Source organism: Phascolarctos cinereus, unplaced genomic scaffold (assembly GCF_003287225.1).
Source record: "Phascolarctos cinereus isolate Bilbo 61053 unplaced genomic scaffold, phaCin_HiC Scaffold_2;HRSCAF=192, whole genome shotgun sequence".
Taxonomy (NCBI): Eukaryota; Metazoa; Chordata; class Mammalia; order Diprotodontia; family Phascolarctidae; genus Phascolarctos; species Phascolarctos cinereus.
This window is the reverse complement of record NW_027555625.1, coordinates 219,004,208-219,025,451: the sequence shown is the minus strand read 5'-3', so window position 1 is coordinate 219,025,451 and position 21,244 is coordinate 219,004,208. Positions and strand designations below refer to the sequence as shown.

General features: G+C 41.3%; 1 protein-coding gene across 1 annotated transcript in view; it reads left to right on the top strand.

Moving 5' to 3' along the window:
* PLB1 (phospholipase B1) overlaps positions 1 to 21,244 on the top strand; it is a 201,375-nt gene that overhangs the window by 42,199 nt on the left and 137,932 nt on the right. Inside the window, exons 11-18 of the mRNA XM_020983774.2 lie at positions 183 to 245; positions 2,542 to 2,615; positions 5,163 to 5,238; positions 5,865 to 5,969; positions 6,723 to 6,794; positions 14,155 to 14,226; positions 17,035 to 17,109; positions 19,333 to 19,396. Of these exons, the coding sequence (XP_020839433.2) occupies positions 183 to 245; positions 2,542 to 2,615; positions 5,163 to 5,238; positions 5,865 to 5,969; positions 6,723 to 6,794; positions 14,155 to 14,226; positions 17,035 to 17,109; positions 19,333 to 19,396 (601 nt within the window). The remainder of the gene's footprint in view (positions 1 to 182; positions 246 to 2,541; positions 2,616 to 5,162; positions 5,239 to 5,864; positions 5,970 to 6,722; positions 6,795 to 14,154; positions 14,227 to 17,034; positions 17,110 to 19,332; positions 19,397 to 21,244) is intronic.

Here is a 21,244-nt window from a genome sequence, read left to right as displayed (position 1 = left end):
TCAGAAGTAGCCATAAATAGGAAGACCCCTCAAGAATTACCCACTGTTTGCTGGAGAACTATCATATAGAGTAGGATTGTCCTCTTGGCCAGTGGAGGGAGACAGGTCTCCAGGAAAGTTCTTTTCTGGCAAGAAATGTTTTGCAGAAACCTTTTCCTCCAAGGCATATCTCTTTCTTGTAGGATGATCACATGACCAGCAGCATGCAAGAACTAACAGGAGTCTTGGACTATTTGCATCGGGAGGTAAGGATTTTTCAGGACTCTATTTCTCAGATTTCTAGTACCCTGGTATGACCTCAGCCTCTTAGTCACCTACAGGAACACATATCTACCCAATGAACCAAGCACGTACTCCCACAAACTCAAGTACCATGGACTAGAAGTTGTCTTTCAAAGGGGTGGGTGTTAGATCTTAGGGCATCACATTTCTTGTCGTGGATACTGTGGCTCTTTTAATACCGCATCTGACTGCATGTGTTTTGAAGGCTAAATCATGCCCAAGATCAAGACCTAACAGAGCTGTTTCAGTCAGTTCTTTGACCATGTTAACTTGTAAACCCTAGGAGCTTGGCAGCAAGTTCTGGGCCTCTGAATAGGACTTTTCCAAGATAAATTTCTGTGTGGGAAAATAAATAACAAAACCCTGGTGGCCAGTGGTTGTGAGTGATTAAAACACAGAGCCCAGTGACTTCTTATGCTCCCAAGGATTGCTGACCTACTGGCATGTGAGAAGGTCGGGGTAACCTGGAAAGGGATGGATGTTTTACCATCTCCTTTTTTTTTTTTTTATACCACTTTGTTTTCTCTTGCAACATTCTGTTGCCTATGGTAACACCCACCAATTTGTACTTTCCTATTCTAAGACTTAGAATTTGGAAGGTAGCCTGGTATAGATGAATGAACATTGGTGCAAGGGAGGGAGAAAAGGAAGGAGGTAGCATTTATTAAGCACCTACCTACTGTGTGCCAGCACAGTGCTAAGTGCTTTACAAATATTCCTCTTGCTCTGCACAGCAATCCTGGGAACTGAATGCTAGCATTATTTCCATTTTAAAACTTCAGAAACAGACTGAGGTTAAATGACTTGCCCATGGTCATTCAGCTTATAAGTTCCTGAGGTCAAGAATCCTGAGGCTCAAATCATGCTGACCTTAGACCCAATACTCTACCCAATCCTCTTATCTGCTGCACTACCTTGGGAGACTGAGTACCTGTGTTCAAGTTCCACAATACTGATATTTTCTGGCTGTGTGACCCTGGGCAAGGCTGTATACCTCTCTGTGCCTCAGTTTCCTAAACTCTAAAATTGGAATGAGGTGCTACTGATCTCAAGAGTGTTGTGGTGGAAGTGCTCTGTGAATCTCCAAACACTAGGCTGGGAGTGAGCTCTGTGGTGTTCTTCTACACATTCATTCTTACATGTTCACTTGATCCAAACAGTTTTTCTCTCAGTGAGAAAAGCTTCCTCAGGGCTAAAAGGGATTTTTATGGGCTGAGTCTTGCTCTTCTCCCCAGGAGAAAGTTTCCAGACACCATCCTGAGATGATGTCATCTCAGATAAAGTTCTGGCCTCAAACTAAAAGAATGTACTCTCTAATGGACTGGACAGGATACCTTGCGGAACTGGGTTAAAGCATTTGAAACTTTGTCTTCCCTGCCCTGTCTTCATTTTTAAAAACTCTATCCTCAGTGGAGACTTTCGGCTTGCGTTCAAAGGATTCCCATGATTTGAGATAGTGGAGCCTGGGTCATGTGCCTTGTTTTCACAGGCTTTATTGAAGAATACACAGTGATAGGGGCAGCTAAGTGGCACAATGGATAGAGCACTGGCCCTGAAGTCAGGAGGACCTGAGTTCAAATCCAGCCTTACATACTTATTTATCTGCGTGACCCTAGGCAAGTCACTTAACCCTATTGCTTCTAGCACTTCATCCTCTATGCCAATGGCATCAAACTCAAATAGAAACAGGGCCACTAAATCGTACAACCTGTGTGCCTGACATTAACTTTCACAACCATTTATTAACATTATCTATGTTCTATTTAATTTTTATTTATTTTGTTAAATATTTCCCAATTACATCTTAATGTGATTCTTGCCTCCCTGGTTGTATGGTCTATAGATAGCAGGTTTGACACACTGACTGGCTTTGGTGAGTCGATTTTTTTTGCATTATAATGTATGTGATTATAAAAAATAATGGGAAGAAAAATGGTTGTGGCTTATGGTTCCTGACTTTGTCAGTGGCCTCCTTGTGAATCTGACTGGGTGGGTTTTGACATTTATTCTAAATAGAATCTAATGCCCAAGCATGCTACCATGAATCCTTTTTGTTTGACAAATAAGCTTGGTGTGATGCACATAGGCATAAAGATGACTACTCCAAATGAATGTAGCAAGCACGGCAGCCCATGAGTTTAAGGTGTTCCACACTAGGGTTTGTATCATTGCCAAAGCAGTCACCAAATGGTCAACACACTTCTCCTGCAGAATGATTGTGATTTTACAGGTATCACTCTCTCTCCTATGGTCTCTTAGGTCCCCAAAGCCTTTGTGAATCTGGTGGATGCCTCAGAAGCTTGGATTATGTCACAGCTGGAGGATGGACCCAGGTGAGCCTAGCCCACGAGTGTCCTGAGATGACATTTTTGGAATCAAGTGCTAAACTTTCTACTGGAATCCTCATGCAACACATGGCATGGAACTGTAGAAGGAACATTGTTGGAGTTTTAGAGGATCCACATGTAAACAAACCCTGGTTCAGGCCACTGACTTTTTTCACTTTCCTTGGCCTCATTTTTCCATGTCTGTAAAATGAAGAGTTTGGACTAGATAGCTCTTCTAGCTCTAAAACAGGGGTGCAGAACCTAAACCCCCAGGTTTCCCACCCCTGATAGGATCATCTGAATTTCAGCTCTTATTACTTCTTGAAGAATCTAAGATCAATTCAGTCTAGTGAAAGGAAAGGAGTAGGATTTCATGCTAAATTTTGTCAGAAAGTCATGAAATTTTCCCTTTATGATTTTAAGTGAAACCTTGATCACTGGATAGCCAATTTTACCTGAAATACTCATTTTTTAAAAGTCTTGTTTAATATTTTATTTTCTCAATTACATGTAATAACAACTTTTTTTTTCTTCAAATTTTGAGTTACAAATTCTCTCCCCTCCTTCCCCACTCCCTTTTATTGAGAAGGTAAGCAATTTGACATAGTGGTTATGCATGTGTAGTCACACAACACATTTCCATGTAAGCCATTCTGTGAAAGAAAATGCAGACAAAAAAACCCAAGAAAAATGAATAAAATGTATTTTTTACCTGCATTCAGGCTCCATCAGTTCTTTCCATGGAGATGGACAGCATCTTTCTTCATAAGTCTTTCAGAATTATCTTGGATCATTGTATTGTTGAGAATAGCTAAGTTATTCATAGTAGATTATCATAAAATTTTTTTTAACACTGATACCAGGGTTTTTCAAACATATCTTGTGCAGCAGTGAAAACAAAGGAAAGAAAGATATGGGATACTAAACTGTATATAAGTAACCTCATAGTCTGCACATTGACTTAAAAAAAATCTCATATTGACATTGTCCCTTTTATATATTTTGTTAAATGTTTTCCAATTACATTTTAATCTGATTGCCAGACAGGAGTTTTGGGGCTAAAGACTCCATGTTTGACACCTCTAACTTAGTGAATGGAACATGGGACTTGGAATTAGGAAGGTACGGTTTAAATTCTTCTTCCTCAGACAGGATGTGACCCTGGACATGTCACTACCCCTTCCTGGGCCAGTTTCCTCATTTGTCAAATGAGAGAGTTGGTTTAGATGACCTCCAGCTCTACAGGTTTGATCCTATGATCACATGATGGCTCACATCACCAGACCTCTAGGTTTCACCTCTAGGAATGAATGAGCCAAGTCAATATTCACATAAGAGATGCTGAAGAAACAGAGGGGGCAAGAGATAAAACTGAGAGAAGTGGAAAGGAAAGAGCTGAGGGAACAAGAAAGAATGGATGGGAAGGAGGCACTCCAAGGGAAAAAGTGCTAAGAAAAAAATAAGGAACAGCACCCCCATCTCAACCTATAGTCGGGCGTTTTTTTCCACTCTTAGTACGTATGGCTATCCTACCTACCAAGCCCAGTTCTTATGCCCTTCCTACCTGGCCTAGAGTTAGGAAACCTCTCCTCTGCCAGATAGCAGGTAATAATTGACTAACCTAGTAAAAGCTATTCCTAAGAGAAATTGTATCAAAAAAGTGTGCATACTAACTAGGAATACCATACAGTGATGGCTCTTTTTTTTTTTAAGCTAAATTAATGGTAACCTACAAGCCTGAAATGAGATGTTCTTATTTTTCAGTCACGTCTGACTCTACATGACCCCACAGACTTTAGTCCATGGGACTTTCATGGCAAAAATATTGGATTAGTTTGCCATTTCCTTCTCTAGTGTGCCTTTATTTTGCAGAAGAGGAACTGAGGTGACTAGAGTGACTTGCTCAGCTTCACACAGCTAGTATGTGAGTTCAAATTTGAACTTAGATCTTCCTGACTCCAAGCTTGGTTCTCTACCCATTGCAACCCCATACCTGTCTTTAAAATTGAAATAGGGATGGGAGAATTTGAGCCCCAGTGACTTTTCACCTTTGTTCACTTCATCTCTCCTTATTTATTAATTTCCCTTTGATGATGGGCCTCAGCTCTTTCTCCTAAGCCCTACTCCTGGGCTCCCATCTGTCTGGTCCATGGCAGCTTGTTGTCCCCTAGAGGGCAAAGGATCATAGATTTATGATCTAAGCTGGAAAGGACTATGGATCAGGGCTTCTTAATCTTGTGTAATGGGCATCTTTGGCAATCTGATGATACTTTTTGATCCTGTCTCAGAATAACGATTTTAAATGTATAAAATAGAATACAAAGTACCATATAGACATATCACATAGATAAAGGAATCATAGACATAGAGTTATCAACACAAACCAATTTCAAAGATGCTAGTTAAGAATTTTACATCTAGTCTAGTCTCCCATTTTTCAAATGAGGAAACTGAGTCCCAGGGAGGTTCAATGACTTGTCCAAAGTCACTGGGGGAATAAGCATTAGAAGCCAGATTGAAACCCAGGGCTTTTGTTTCTGTTTTGATCTACAGGGACCTGAAGGAAGTGTGTGAATGCTCAGAGGATTATTCTGAACTGGCCACAGCTTTGCAGAGATGGTACTATCAGGTGAGATGCCACCTTTGGGGCATGGCATCAAGCATTGGCTCAGAAAGAGCCAAGAAGCCTGAGAGGAGGAGGTTGCCTCTGGCTCCACTCATGTCGAGTCTCCTGTCTAAGCCCTGCCCTCAGATGCTAATTTCCGTTCCCTGACACTGGTGCAAAGGCATAACAAACCTTCCATGCACTCCAACTTGCTGAAATTACTTGGGTGGCAGGAGCTATTGTACTTTCCTCTGGAATCTATTTTCTCACCTGTGAAATGGGGATTTCCTTTCTATATGACATTTGCTGAATGTTTTTTTTAAGTGATGGCTATGCAAAATCTTAAGTGCATTAAAATGGCATTTTATTGCCACTTTAAGGCTTATATATTTCCTAACTACTGTCCTATAGGAAAGGTAGTACATTTCTTCATTTGAGGAGAAAACAGCCTCAGAGAATTGAAGTGACTTGCCCAAGGCCACATATCAAGTCAGTATTGAAGCCAGAATAGATGCTGTCTAGTCACTGTCTATTCAAGATCCCCAGAAAGTACAACAAAAAGAAAACTTCATGTGGTCAGGTGAGGCTTGGCACTTTACCCAGTTGCTCGACCCCTCCCTCACGTATTTGTTTTTTTTTTCTTTTTCCAGAATTCATGGGAAAAATTCCTGGCCTCAGGCAGATATGACACACAGGATACTTTCACAGTAATTTACCAACCTTTCTTCCAGGAAGTGGACGCTTCTCTTTTCCTGGTGAGTGTAGGGGGTGGGCTAATACCAAAGATAGAAGGGAGTGAAGAAAGAGCTCACAGCCATACTCTTGTAACATATTGCTTTCTGGCCCAAATCCATGGCTGATAAACACATTAGGGATCAGTTAGTCCAGAGCTCTGATTTGAAGTATTAGTAAACTGAAGCCCAGAGAAGGAAAGATATTTAGCTATATTCATTCTATCTAGAGTTTAAGTGCTGGGGGAGAGAGGTAAGATGCTAGTAGCTTCTTTTTTTCCAGTTTTGTTAACTGGAACCTCTAAAAACAGATTCCAGAGCACTAGCCTACTCCAGGAACAATAAGCTATGACCTTTGTTCTACATATTGTCCTAATTCTAGATGATCCTCAGGGATCAATTAGGTCAAACTACCTTATTAAACTGTATATTATATGTAGGTATAATATAAGTTATATTAAATGCCTGTCATTCAGCCTTGATTTTGGGAGTTCAGTTGTTCAAAGCCCCATGATAATGAGTACAGGAATTTTGTTTTGTTATTCCTATAGGTAACAATGTACACGCTCCTTTACAGAAACATCCTAGATCCCTGACCTAGATCTCACACCTGTAGTCATTTGTCACAGGGGCAAGTACTCCTACCTGTGTGCTGGTAGGGTAAGAGTCTACACGAATCAGAATAGAAACATTTCCATTAGTGTAAAATCTGCTCAGGGTAGCACCCTGTCTGGTTCCCAAGTTCTGAAGTTTCATCTCTCATGGGTTCTTTTGCAGGGCAATGAGACTTTTGGCCCTTCCCTGAACGAGTCATCAGTTGTGCTTGCTTTGAACCTCTGGAATGGCATGGTGAGTTAACACAATCCCTATTGGCACGCTTGTCCTAGAACTGTGGTGCAGGGCCAGAGGCTTTTGCTGTAGGCCTAGAACTAGAGGGGCAAAATGTACAACTACTGCATACCTCCCAATTAATTTATCACTAATTGCTACAGGGAAAGCAGATGGGCATTCCCTAGGCTGTGACCTTGGCTGGCAAGGCGCCATGTGGAGCTCTGCCAAGCCCTGGCTGAAGCTGTTTTCGGCTTTGTGTGTTCTGACAATTCTGCCCTGCTGGAGGTCCCAGGGCATGGGGGTCGGTAGAGGTGGTACACTTCAGAGTTAGCATTAATTCTTTTTATTCAGCCCTCTTCTGGGTCCACATGTGATTGTTTGACAAGGTCCTCTTTCCTAGTGCTTCACGCCAGGCAGCATTTTATTCTAGACATTGAGCAGGCTGTGGAGTAGCAATCTTCCTTGGATATCTCATGTCCATTCTTCCCAGAATTTCTGTGTGTTTCACACTTAACCTCTCAGTGGAGTTAACTGAGCAATAGAACAAGAGCTAGGAGAGGTGGGTTCTCTTCCCAGCTCAACCATTTGTCAGCTGTACTCATGGGCCAGCTCTGAGCCTCAGGTTTCTAAGGAAAATGAGGGGAATGGATTATTAGGTGATTTCCTAGGTCCCTTTTCCACCTCTAAAGATCTACGATGGGGCATCTAGGTGGCACAGTGGATAAAGCACCGACCCTGGAGTCAGGAGGACCTGAGTTCAAATATGGCCTCAGACCAAACACTTGACACTTACTAGCTGTGTGACCCTCAGCAAGTCACTTAATCCCAATTGCCTAAAAAAAAGAAAAAGATATATGACTGCCTGAGAACACTACTATAAAGTGTTTTCTTTATGTGAAGTAGGTGCTTAATAAACACTTTTCAAAATGGTCGAATTGAACCTATGAGCTCTGTCATCTACCCAGTTGCCCTAGAACACAAGTAATGGCTAGGATTCATACTCCCCAGAGGTGGTGGTGGTTGTTGTTTTGGGGGTTTTATTGGCAAAGATAGCGTAGTGTTTTGCCATTTCCTTCTCTACCTCATTTTACACATGAGAGAACTGAGAACTGAGGCAAATAGGTTAAGTGACTTGCCCAAGTTCACACAGCTATCCAAGGTTGGATTTGAACTTAGGTTGGTAAGTCTTCCTGAGTTAAGGCCTGGGGCTGTGTTCACTATGGTGCCACCTAGCTGTCTCATGTGGAGTCAAAGGACCTGGGTTCAAATCCCAACTCTCACCCTTGCTACTTATGTGACTTTGGCCAAGGCACTTAACCTCTCTCTGCCTCAGTTTCCTCTTTTGTAATTAATGAGTTGAAATACATGGTCCCTGAGCTCCCTTTCACCTCTGCAGCTGTGATCCTATCCACAGTGATTTAGGTAACACAGTGGCTAGAGTGCCTGACTTATAGTCAGTAGGACCTGAGTTTAAATCCAGCCACACGCATTTACTAGCTATGTAGTGGCTTCCAGAGTCCATTTTCTTACAGCCAAACTGTTCTGCCACCAAATATGTGAAATGAAGCACAGACTGATGAATACCTTGGACAAGGGGCTAGCCTTGGGCTTGCTCACAATCCTGACAGGCCTGAGCGTTGTCCTCAGAGGTCTCTGTTTCTCACTAGTATTCAAGCCCCCACCTCAAGTCCTTTCCTTTCTGTGACTCTCCAGGTTCAGGCAGAGAGCTGCTGGTTCCCATTTTTTTCCCCTTTCCAAGCTGCCCTATTTTTAGAACTCCAGTGACAGAAACATGTTTTTCTTCTCCCTTGGTTTAGAGAAGGGCCTCCCTCCTCCCAGCTGAGGGACTTGTTGGCTGGCTGATGGGAACAGCTGCATTTCGACATGTGTCAACCTGGAAGGGGCCTGAGAAGGGAATCTTGTAGAGGGGAGAAAAGTTCCCACCAAGGCAGCCAGAGCAAATGAGAAACACACTGCCCCTGGGGAGAGGTGCTGGATTTCTTTCTAGGGTCAAATGTTTGAAGGGGCAGATTGTCTTACAAAGTCTTTTCTATTCGGCCTCACTGACCTTGGCTGGAGGGAGAAATCTGCTCAGGAAAACGCTGCTGTTACTAACATGCTATGTGATCCTGAAATAGTCAGGCAAGGCCTGCCCCTTGTGGGCCGCCCTCCCTGTCCATTCATTGCCTGTCACCCTGGAGGTGAGAAGTGTTAATGATGCTTATCACAAACCGTCTTCCTCTTATTACTTCATTTTCCTCTCTCCCTCTTTACCAGCCTCACTCCCTCTCTCCTTTCTCCTCCTTCGATTTTCCTCTTTTTCTCCTCCCTATCCTCTCTCTCTTTCTTTTCTTTCTCTCTCCCTCTCCCTCTCCCTTTTCCCCTCTTCTCTCTCTCTCTCTCTGGCAAAATTATTCAGGTATTTGCTGAGTACCTATTATGTACTTATGACCCTCCTCTGCCTGAAAACCCTTCATGGTTCCCTGTTACTTCCTCCAAGGAAAATTCAAATGAGTTTGCCTATGTTCAAGACCCTCCATCTGTCACCATCCTTCCTGTCCATTCTTCTCATATTCTTCTCTACCCAGTACTTTGTGCTCCAGGCAAACTGGACTGTTCCTTATACAACAATTATGCCCTAAGTTTTTGTTTTGGTGTTTTAACTCCAGGCCTTTGTTCATGTTGTTAGGCAGCAAGGTGTTGCAGTGAATAATAGTCAGCTTTCATGTAATGCTTTACACTTTGAAAAATGCTTTACAAAGTTAACTCATTTGATCTTTACAACTCTGGGAGGGAAGTATCATTATTATATCTCTACTTTACAGATCAGGAAACTGAATAAATAGAGGTTAAGTGATTTAGTAAGGCAGTATTCAAACTCAAATCTTCCCGACTCCAGCCTTGGAGCCCAGAAAGCCTGAGTTCGAATTCTGCCTGAGATACTATGTGACCCTGGCCAATTCATTTATCTTCCTCTGCCTCAATTTCCTCATCTGTAAAACGTGAATAATAATAGCACCTACCTCCTAGTGTTATTATGGTGATTAAATTAAATAATAATTGTAAGTGCCTGGTATACTAGGTAAGTTATTGTATTGTTACTGTCTCTGCCTAGAATTTCTTCTCTCCTTTGTTTGCTCAACAAATAATTTTCCACAAACATTTATTACACGGTGCCTACTTCATGACTACTGCAATGTCCTTTCTCTCCTTTGCTTGCTGAACAAACAATTTCGTTCAATAAACATTTATTATTTAGTGACTATTACGTGCAAGTTATCATGTAACATCGCATAATGGATGAAAAGCTATTACAGAAGTCATGAAGACCTGCCTTTAGCTCCTACCTCTGGCATATTGGCTGGGCCAGTCACAACCTTCAAGTGGCTCAGTAAACTCTTTAAGATGATAAGTTACAGATGAATTACTGATCCCAATTTGTAGAGAGAGTTTCCATATTTGGGTTTTCTCACACTGGTGAAATTTCAGATCAGGATACCCCAAAATATATATTGGGGGGCATAGGCTAGGAACCAAACAATTTTATTCATGTTGAAATGAGGAAGATACCACAGCAAGCGTGGAGTGGAGCTGGGGGAGGGGATATCTCAGAGAGCTGATTGTTACAGCTCACTCGTACCTACCACTTGCCCTCAAGAACTGTCCTCCCAATCTTCTACAAGTCCCTGCATCTCCCACGGTGCTTCTCAGGAACAAGTCGTTGTAACACTGGTTATTAAGTTAGGTGATGAGTTGGGGAGGGCAGGCAGGTGCAACATTCCAAGAATACTGAGGCAAATGTCCCTCACAGGTCTGAGTGTTACATGGCAAAAATCTTGACTGAAGTCTCACTCAGCCTCCCTTTTGTTCATCCCCACCCCTACCCATACTCTCCTACCACTTGCCAGACCATTGCCAACTCCATGAGAAACTTGAGGCCAGGAAACTGAATGGAAAAGACGCTGGACAATTATTTCTAATTACATTTCATAGAATTACAGACAGAAGGGAGTTCACAAGCTACCTAATCTAACCCCTTCATTTTGTACAGGAGGAAACTGCAACCCAATGAGGTTTAAGTGACTTGCCCAATGTCACACCAGTAGTGAGGGTGAGAGGTAGGATTTTAATTCTCATCTTCTGACTCCAGAAAGCAGTATACTTTCCACCACAGTGTTCTACCCATGAAGCCTAGCTTCTCATTCTAATTCTACTATTAATTGAAATTTGAGGTGATTCACTTAATCTCTTTATGCCTCAGTTTCCCCAACTATCAATTAGGAAAGACAGCAGCTTAGCATTATATCGCTCTATACTCAGGACAGTAATGGTAAATGTTTACTGTTCTCTAAAGAAATGTACTCAGGATACATTTTTCACTTTAAATTGCATCATTAATATAATCTCCATCACTTTCTCAGGTGTTAAATAATCAATGAAACAGTAAGGCAGACCCTGGTTTGTAGCATTAGCCAAATTCAGTGGTGTGAATGGTAATTCTGAGAATAGGTTCTTGTGAGCAGGCTCAAGTTTCCTGCACACACTTTCTATTACATGATCTTGTTTCATATGTATTACATGTGTGTTCTTTTTTCATATATCTTTTCATTTGACTGTTGTGACAATATATTAAATAGCTTCCCTAAGATCCCACAGCTAGAAAATGACCTTTAGCCCTTGAAATCAGGTGTTTTTTAGAAGTCTACTATGTTTTTCACAATACCATCTTGCCTCCCAATTATACGGCCTTTACTTTCTCTCAAGGCTGTTGTGAAAACTGGTGAAGCCTTTTTTCTTAATGACTAAACTAGTTTCTTCCCCTCTTAGGTCCTTAATTTTCATACCCTTAAAATGAGGGGGTTGAACCTAGGTCATTAGCAGGTTGCGTGAAAGCCCTTTCAGCTCTGAATCTTATGGTCCCCCGATCCTCTGGCCTGGCTATGGGCCATAACAAACATAGAGAGGATAAAAGCCCTCCCGTCAGTATTCTGTGCATCAAGCTTGCCCCTTCCTGCCCTGAAGAACAGCCTTGCTCTGGTTTGAGCCCCACACAGAGTCTTGGGTAAATCTGGAATGTGACTAGCTCTTGCATGAAGGTTGCAATGTCTTTTCCTTCTTCCATCCCTTGCTTTGGGCTGCTGTAATTACTCCATGGGGTATCATGATCAGAACCTACTTATTTGGAACCCCTTCTAATCAGATGTTTCACAGAAAATTGGAAGAAGGTTAAAGTTCTCTCACCTTTCTCCTCATTTACTGGAACACAGGTGCTATGCAAAGATAAGATAAGACACTTTTGGAGAACTTGGTTCTGTCTAAGGCTAGAGTGACTGAACAAGAAAATGAAAGGAAGAGCAGGTAGAAAGTTTTATTTACACCAGTGGCTCTCTGCCCAGGATATGTCCTTGTATCTGGCAGGGTGGGAATTAGCCAAACGGATGAGATAAAAGATTGATTGGCATATTTTAGTATGTACAGAAAATAAAAGGAAGGAGGGACAAAATTCAATTCACCAAATATTTATTAAGCATCTACTATTTGCAAGGCACAGTGCTGTTCCCTAGAACATGGGTTCTTAACCATTTTGTGTCTGTCATGGCCTTCTTTGGAACTCTGGTAGAGTCTACGGACTCTTCAGAATAATGCTTTTAAATGCATGAAATAAAATACACTGAATTAACAAAGGAAACTAGTTATATTGAAGTTGTCAAAAAAAATTTTTTTAAATCCAAATTCAAGTTCCCCTGCTTTAGTGATACAAAAACAAGAAATGAAACAATCCCTGTCTTCAATGAGTTTATATTCTGCTAGGTAACCTGACATGTCCAAGTAAATAAATGCAAGGTTTATACAAAGTAATTTGCTGTAAGCTACAAACTAGTTAGAAATCATCTAGCTCTTTTGGGCCCCTCCATAAAATTTTGTTTTCCTTTCCCATCCCTAATAATCAGTGCAATGCCCAAAATTCCATCAGGAAGATTCAAGAGGAAAACACTGAGGAATCCCATGATTCACAGACTACATAATGAGCCCCAGATGATCAAAACTTGGCCATAATTATTGTAATGGAAATGTAGATGTCACTGTACTTCACCAGGTCCCATCACTAGTACTAGGATACAAGGTAAAAAAATGGTAGGTAGACAGATAACTATAATGTAATTTAGAATGAGACACATTCTCAACGGATATCAAATGGAGAGGCATAGCAGACTGGGGAGGGAGAGATCTTCTCTGGCTTAGAAAATCAGGCATGGTTTCATGAAAGGGGTGACCCTCCATTCAAACCTTGAAGGAAGGCAACAAGTTAAATAGCACAACAGTATTACATTTGGAGTCTTGGTTTGAATCCTGGCTTTGAATCTTAATAGCTTTGGCCATGGGCAAGTCATTTCTTTAACCTCGTTTTCCTTCAGTATAAAATAAGAATAATAATGCCTACAGTGTTCCACCTCAGAAGGTTGCAGGATGGTATGTAAGTTTCTTGAGAGGTGGAACTTCTTTGTTGGGTTTTTGTTTAAGGAACCCCTAGCCCCTTGTATAGTGCCTGTAATGTTGTTAGTATTGTAGTGTAGTATCGTCACTTCAGTCATGTCATCTCTTCATTTCATGACCCTGTTAGAGGTTGGAGGTAAACATACTAGAGTGGTTTGCCATTTTACAGCAGCAAGAACAATGTTTTCAGGTATTATGTGAAGTGCTGGGGCTCACATCAGCATAAACCAAAGTCCTTGCCCTCAAGTAACTAATTCTATCTATTGGGTCAATGGAATGCATGCTACAATAACCTTACAAGGTGGAAACTGCAGGCATAGTGGGTGCTTCGTAATGCTTGTTGATTGTTTAGTAGCAGGAAGAAAACTCTAAGTATTTGAGAACTACATAAAATGTCAAGTAAAATCAGTGGAGGAAATCTTGTAGAAAGGGAAGTTAGAGTGACCAAATACACAGACTCAGAAGAGCCAAGGATAAAACTGGGAATAGATATTTTTATTTGTGGATGCATGAAGTCAAGACTGGGGAAGTAGAATAAAGCTACATTGACGGCTTTGAAGGGATCACTACAGTGCATTCCCAGAACATTGGTGTCTTTCCTCTTGGAGTGAAATCTCTGCCATTTATATGGTGCCTTCTTGCAAGGGAGGTGGTACAAGTATTACTTCCATTTTACAGATAAAGATACTAGGGCTCAGCTAGGTGAAGGGATCAGTTGAGAGTCACACAGCTGGGATGTGTCTGAGGTGTGATTTGAAGCCATATCCCTCCTGAGCTGTCCCTCAATGTGACAATGCCTGCTATGAGCTACCCTGTGCCTATTAGTGGTACCCTAGAATGGTGTCATGCTGAGAAGAACCTTCCACGTCATTTTCTCTTCCAGATGGATCCAACGCTTGGGAAGGAAAAGTTATTTTCAGATGAAGAAGGAATTACAGTGAAGTGTCCTACCGAGGTAAACAGGGGTTCCATTGGGTAGGGAGAATGCTCTTGATGATTGGAGTGGTTGAGTGTGTCTGTAGCAAATGAGCTTTGTAATTGCAAATAGCAAGGCAGGTTCCTCTTCTGGCTAGTCCATTTTCCCCATTAATGGCCTGAGGTACTCTATGTCACCTGGTTCTATTATTTTCAACACCAAAAATGTAATTATTAAAGCCTTTCCCAACACCAGTACTTTTTTGACCATTTAGTTTCCTTCCACTTTCATATGGGGAGGGAGGCATGATGAGCAGATCCAATAGAACTCATCTCTACTTTCATATGCTTCCCCATGCTATCTTCCCATTCCCCAGACCCTTGTGAGGGCATGTCATTTCCAAACCTCAGTTTGAAGATGGGGGTGAAGAAGAGGATGTGAGGGGCTGGCTTGTTGTGTGGTCAAGAGGGTGGGCAACTTGAAGTTGTGATTTTGATGGCATTTTTTTAAAGCTCATGGGCTCAGAAGGAGAGAAACATGGTCCTAGAAGCACAGCATCAATCACTGAAAAAGTCAGTTCTACTCTTGGTATCTTAGTATCACAGTCTAAAATATGGAGACTTTCATACTCATCCACCACTTGTGGAGATTTTTGAGCACTTTGGTGACCTATGACATCATCACTTTCAGTGCTACTTTCCTGTGCAGATTGTAGATCTTCTTTAACTTAGAAGCATTCCTATGGCCCAAACAACCGCTCTTCTTTGTTGCTCTGACAATGAGCTTCTTCATACTTGGCAAGACTGGTCGCAGAATAGTGGACGTAAGGTCTATAATCTGGCCTGTCCTTTTTGAGCTTGGATGAGTGATTACACTCAACTGGCATGACCATGAAGAATCCAAAGCTGTTTATCCATGCCAAAATGAATCATCAGAGTGGAGGTCTAGGCAAACGACAAATGATCAGGGATGATGACCCACCACTGTAAAGCCAAAGCACTTCCTTTGATGGTGTAGCTGTGCTGGCTAGGAATCATCTACAGGCCAAATGAGGCTCTACACTTGACCTAATGACCTTGGTTTCATACTCTATAAAATAAAGGTCTTCACACTGACCTACCTCTCCCAGGTTCTCCTTGTTACAAGTTCCTGGCCTTGGGTGATTGCAGTGGATACACACTCTGTGTATTTTCATCACTCTGTCCATTCCTGTTCCTCTGTACTCCCTGTTGTCACAAATTGACGTGACCTGTGTAGCTTTAAAACTGAGCTCTGAAACACACACACACACACACACACAGAGCAACATCCTATTTCTCCCTCGCCACTTCCATTTTGAATGTTATTTTATCTACACCTGCGATTATAACGCCCATTTGTTTCTGACAAACAAACCCCATCCTAGCTGAAGAACCTCCTTAAGCTAAGCACAGCAGGGCCAAAGAGTTGACCATTTCTACCCTGACCCTCCTGGAGCCTCAGGCTTTCAGAGCATCAGGTTTGTATGGGAGATACAAATTTGTATCTCTGCATTTGTCTGCATTCTCCCACAAGCCCAAGGCTTATTGCTGTTGATGCTTGATGTCTGTTAATGCATTATGTTTCACATTAAGACCTGCCTGCCACTTCTTATTCATCAAATAAATAAAGCTCTTAGGAGGAGGCTGGCTGGATCAACCCTGACGTAGGACTAGCACAGACTGTAGCTTTATAGAAGAGGGAATGAGGGAAATGAAGGAATATGCCAGAGACTTTTGCAGTTGTATAAAGTCCTATCTACTCCTCACCTTAGCAGAGGCTCAGCTAGATAAAATATTTTCCCCTGTTCATCTAGGTGGTGTACTGGATTGAATGGTAGGATTCCCCCTCTGTCACAGAGTCCAAATCTGCCCTTAGACAATTACTGCTTTGTGACCCTGGCATGGCAACTTAACACTTGTTTACATCTCTAAAATGGAGATAATAGCACCTACCTCCCAGGATCAAGTGATATATTTGAAAAATACTCCACATAGTGCCTGCCACATAGTAAGTGCAGTATAAATGTTAGCTATTATTGTTCTTATTTGCAACTCAAGGTACAGAAACTGAATTCTGTGAAATTATGATGACAAAGCTTGGCCTCAAAGAAAAATGTTGGAGGATTCACTTTCTTCCCTTCTGTGTAGAGAAAGAACACTACATAGCCTATCATACTTGTCTGTTGCTTATTTTGCTGAACTGTTCTTTTCTCTTTCATTCTTTCTTTGTTACAAAGGATGACTCTAGGAGGGTAGACAGAAGGAATAGATCAGGAAATGAAGGTGATATGAAAAGAAAATATATTAATAAAAATGTTTTTAAAAGAGATTGTAAAGATAAAGTTGAATAAACAAACTGAACCTACAAGTAGGGTCATAGGTCTAGACAAAATCTATTTTGGCAGAACCAGTAAAAATTTTCAATAGGCAAACAAACTTGCCCAGGTGACTACATCTGGGGAGGTGGACATTGGGCAGGGCTGCTGTACACGAGGTGCCATAGTCCCTACTGTGCTATCCAACACGATAGGAGAGGAAATCTGCAATGACAGAATACTTTATTCAGCCCACTAGTGTATGGAGTGTGCCATAGAAAGAAATGAAAGGTGATCATTCACTACCTATAGAGAATGAAAGAATAAATATGACCCTTTCTTCCCAAGAGAATTCCCAAGGGAAGACGGTGAGTGTTTCAGTCATCAACTAAAGGATGTGCATAAATTCCATAGTTCACAAGGAACTGAGTTCCATGATAAAGGTTAATAACTATCAGGTTTACCCTTACTCTTGTGTTATAGTCATAACTTATGTTGCTTTCTTTCTACAGGAACAACCGTCTCTATTCACCTACATAAATAGTCATTACCACCCTGACTCACCACAAACCACCAACGAGCCTGAGGTATTAGTTTTTTGTTGCTTGTAAATACACAAAGGGGCAGCTAGGTGGTGTAGTCAATAGATCACTAGGCTTTCAATCTAGCTGTGTATCCCTGGGGAAGTCACTTAACTTCCCATTTGCCTGAGTTTCCTCATCTGTAAAATGAGCTGCAGAGGGAAATAGGCAACCACTCCAGTATCTTTGCCAAGAAAACTCCAAATGTGTTCACTTAGAGTTGGGCATGAATGCAAAATGATTGAACCAAAAAGAAAAAATACACATTCTGTATACATGCTTGTTCTTTAGAAGCTGTTGAAAGCATTTTGCATTGTTCTTTAAGACCTAGAACCTCAAGTCCTTAGTATGGCGCCAGAGTGAGGCCTGAAAGCAATTCTCTTCAATAAATTGGAGAATTTTTGCTAAATGGGGAGGGCGGTCTATTGATATATATTTCAGGGTGTGGTATCTGTGAATTTGCATGAGAAAAGGTGACATTTATTCTCAATAACCTGTAAGTGAAGTTTAGCATTTTTTTCCAGTTACAAATGTTGTTCTGACCATGAGACTGCCAAAGGCATCTATGAAACAATAAAAAGATTAAGAATCCCTAACCTAAATGATAATATAACAACAACTCAAATTTATCCAACTCTTTCAGGTTTGCAAAGCTTTTTCCTCATAACAACTGTAAAGTAGGTGGGAGAAATATAGGGATGTGCTATCCTTGGATTGAGAGGTGGTTTAACAACTGATGGGGGGGGAAGGGAGGTAGAGTGTACTTAAAAGTTTAATCTGCATTAGAGTTTTCACAATCACTTTCTTAAGCCTATACAATCAACAGAATGATAGATATAGTCATCCTTTATTAATAGCATTTGACAATTTCTGAGATTTAAATGCTAAAAATGAAATAATCAGCTCTTGCAGCATTCCATTCAACCTGACTCCAGTACATCACTGGACAAATACTGCTTAAATTTCCCCATTCTTCACATGAGGAAACTTGACTGGATCAACCATGGCTAGTGAAGTTAGGTGTCAAGTATATCTATTGTTTTGAAGTCTAAGCTTTTTCAAAGATATCATATTCACTTTTGAAAAATTGCTTGAGGGATGTCTTATGGATACTAGAATCATGCATCTCTGTGCTGAGAGGCCATCTATTCCTAATTCCCTAGTTTTAGAGATGAGGACACTGAGAAGTGACCTAACTTGCCCAAGGAAACACAGAATGCAAGGGACAGAGCTGAGATTCAAACTCGAGGTCCTGCGACTCTGGCTAAGTTCAGTGCGTTTACTGTTGCACCCCAATGGAGACACCCTTGTATGTCAGAATTGCTCTACCTCACCAGCCTTGTTGGCCGGACAGCCCCATTTCCCGTACCCCAGTTCTTTATTTTTTTGGTAGGCAATGGGGTTAAGTGACTTGCCCAGGGTCACACAGCTAGTGAGTGTTACGTGTCGGAGGCCGGATTTGAACTCAGGTCCTCCTGAATCCAGGGACAGTGCTCTATCCACTGTACCACACCCCAATTCTTTTAATACCCATTAACCCCAGGTTTTTCTGTCTGATGATTGTCATCACTCTGAAATAGATAAAAGACTTAGGAAGACTGGGGAAATAAAGTAAAGCATAGAACTCTAATAAAAGGAAGATGAAAAAATTTCCTCACTCTGCAGCCCAACTTAGCCACACAATTACTCTTAGTCATACTTTCCTTGCTCCTTCCTCATGGAGTCCCAAGTGCTATTATCCTGGAGTGCCATCCTGAGTTGTGCCTGTAAAAAGTAGGAATTTATCCCTAGCTGTGGTCTGGCCCTATTTATAACCAGACTAGAGCCTCACTAGCTGTTGTTATTTAGAACTAGAGTGAGACTTATTTCAGCCAAGTGTTGGAATCTAGAATGTATTTAAATTAGCTTTGCAGATAGGCTTTACAAGCCCTTTGACTCATACAAATTTCCCTATCCAGGCAAATAACATGGTGATTATGAATCATCTGATGAGGAGGGAAACCTGAAATATGAAAGAATATATTTGCCAATGAGTCAGACTTTCTATGTACTGTTTATTTTTTCCTCCCCAAAGCGTGATTTCTTTCAGTCCTCCAGCCTATACATTTGTGCTCCTTTGTATGGCTACTGAAAGCCATGGCTCCAGACAGGAAACCTCTATGTCTCCTATAGTTAAAATCTAAGGTCATGTTGCAGCTGGGTAACTACAAATGTTTTTGGTCATTTCAGAAGAGAGAAGGAGCAGAAATTCGATGTCCTCATATGGATCCTTCCAATTCAGTGCCCACTTCAGGTAAACAGACTTTTAAGTATTTTTAAACACATGGGAAACCTGAATATGAACCAAGTAAGGAAAATTAGGCCTTTTCACATTCATGAGTGACAGTAATACACTCATAGATATGGAGGCAGAAGAGCAACTGAGCAAACTGAGACACAGTAAGGTCATTTTTTTTCTGAAAGTTACACAGAAAACAATAATTCCTCACTCCTAGGGATGTTGTAACACTCAAAGGAAATAAAATATTTATACAGGGCTTTGCCAACCTGGCTACTATTATTTAGGAGAAAGTGAGAAATCATCAATAGTTATTTGTCATCTATAGGGCACTTGACTAGATGTAGGGAATACAAGTAGAATCCCTGGTCCAGATCCATAAGGGGCTAGCAGTGCTAGCCTAGTCTGTGGGATCATGAACCCAAAATAATCAGTCCAACCCCATAATCATCCTCAGAGTTTGTGAGCAGAATGTAATCATGTAGCCCATACAGCAAATAAAGCATCTGTTTTTGCATATCGGTCATTTTCATTGTGTTCTGTTGGCAATAAAGAGGTTTGGGGATCTTTGAAGGTTGAAAGGAATTTAATTTCCTTCATGGAGCATAAGGACAGGAGAACCCAGTCACGGAAACCCACCCATGTACCAGTAAATGTTGGCCCATAGGCCACCTTCAGGCTGCTTTCCATAGGCTATTACCCTCCTTATGAAATTAGAGAATTCTTCATTTCTTACCTTGGGGAACTGCTGCTGGGCCCATGAGGCAGAGGTACTGTATTCTCCACCCGGAGGACTTCTCTGTCCTGCACCCAGACATGTGGTTGGATCAGGTTTAGTTCTTTAACCTAATGTTTAATGAAAATGATGCGGGTGGGTGGGATATTAATCTTCTATTCTTTGGCTCATTAAATCCCCATCCTGGTTCCCTGGGGTAAGTTTTTTTTATATTTTCTGTTATGGTTATACCTAATGTTTTTCCACAAAAAGGGAAGTAAAAACTGTATTCAGTATACAATGATTGCTGAGATAAGTGATGGGTGATTTCGTTGTGCAAACATACACACAACAAATAGGGCTCGGTAACTAAACTGATGACTACTGTTATAATAGTTAGCAAGCTAATACTTAAACCTCTTCCCAACTTTTTACTTTTATGATGTTTGCAGGAGTACTAAGTAGGAATTTTAAATTGCATCTGTCCTATACTGCCCCACCAACATGTCTGCTTGTAAAAATAGCTGGCCTCAGGATACTCCTTAATGGTTGTTCTTCACTGTAGACACTTCTCCTTCCACCATCTACATCTAATCCAGTGGGACCCAAGGCCCCTGGATCTCTGAAACTCCTAACTGCCTTTGAACCTAGACTCAGTTATTTCAGAATACTTGGTTGTCTAAAAGCAAGAAAGTAAAAACACTAGATTAGCATCCTAAACCCTGGTTTAGGTTTGCCTAGTCATATGAGTTCATTGCCATAATGATAACAGCACCCTTTTCCCTAATCCTTCCCATCTTGAGAAGCAGTTCAAAAAAGTCCTGACTTGACTTCAGTAGGAAAAGGAAATAGAGATTTGGAGCAATGACCCCCTTTTCAATATCTCCTGTTCACCAGCTCTTCTGACTCCACAGACAATAAGGGCTTTCTTTGTTATTTCAAGGAATGCCCATTAGCCCAGAATGGTATAGGGTTATAATGTAAGCCCCAGTACTTCAACTGGAACCAGGAGTAACGATTCAGAGACTGCTTCTATGGGTTTGCCTCTGTAGGCCAATTCAGCCTTGACATGTTATACATGATTCATCATAGAAGAAATTTAAGATGGGGCCTTCATCTTCCAGGAGCTTACATTATCCTGGGAAATA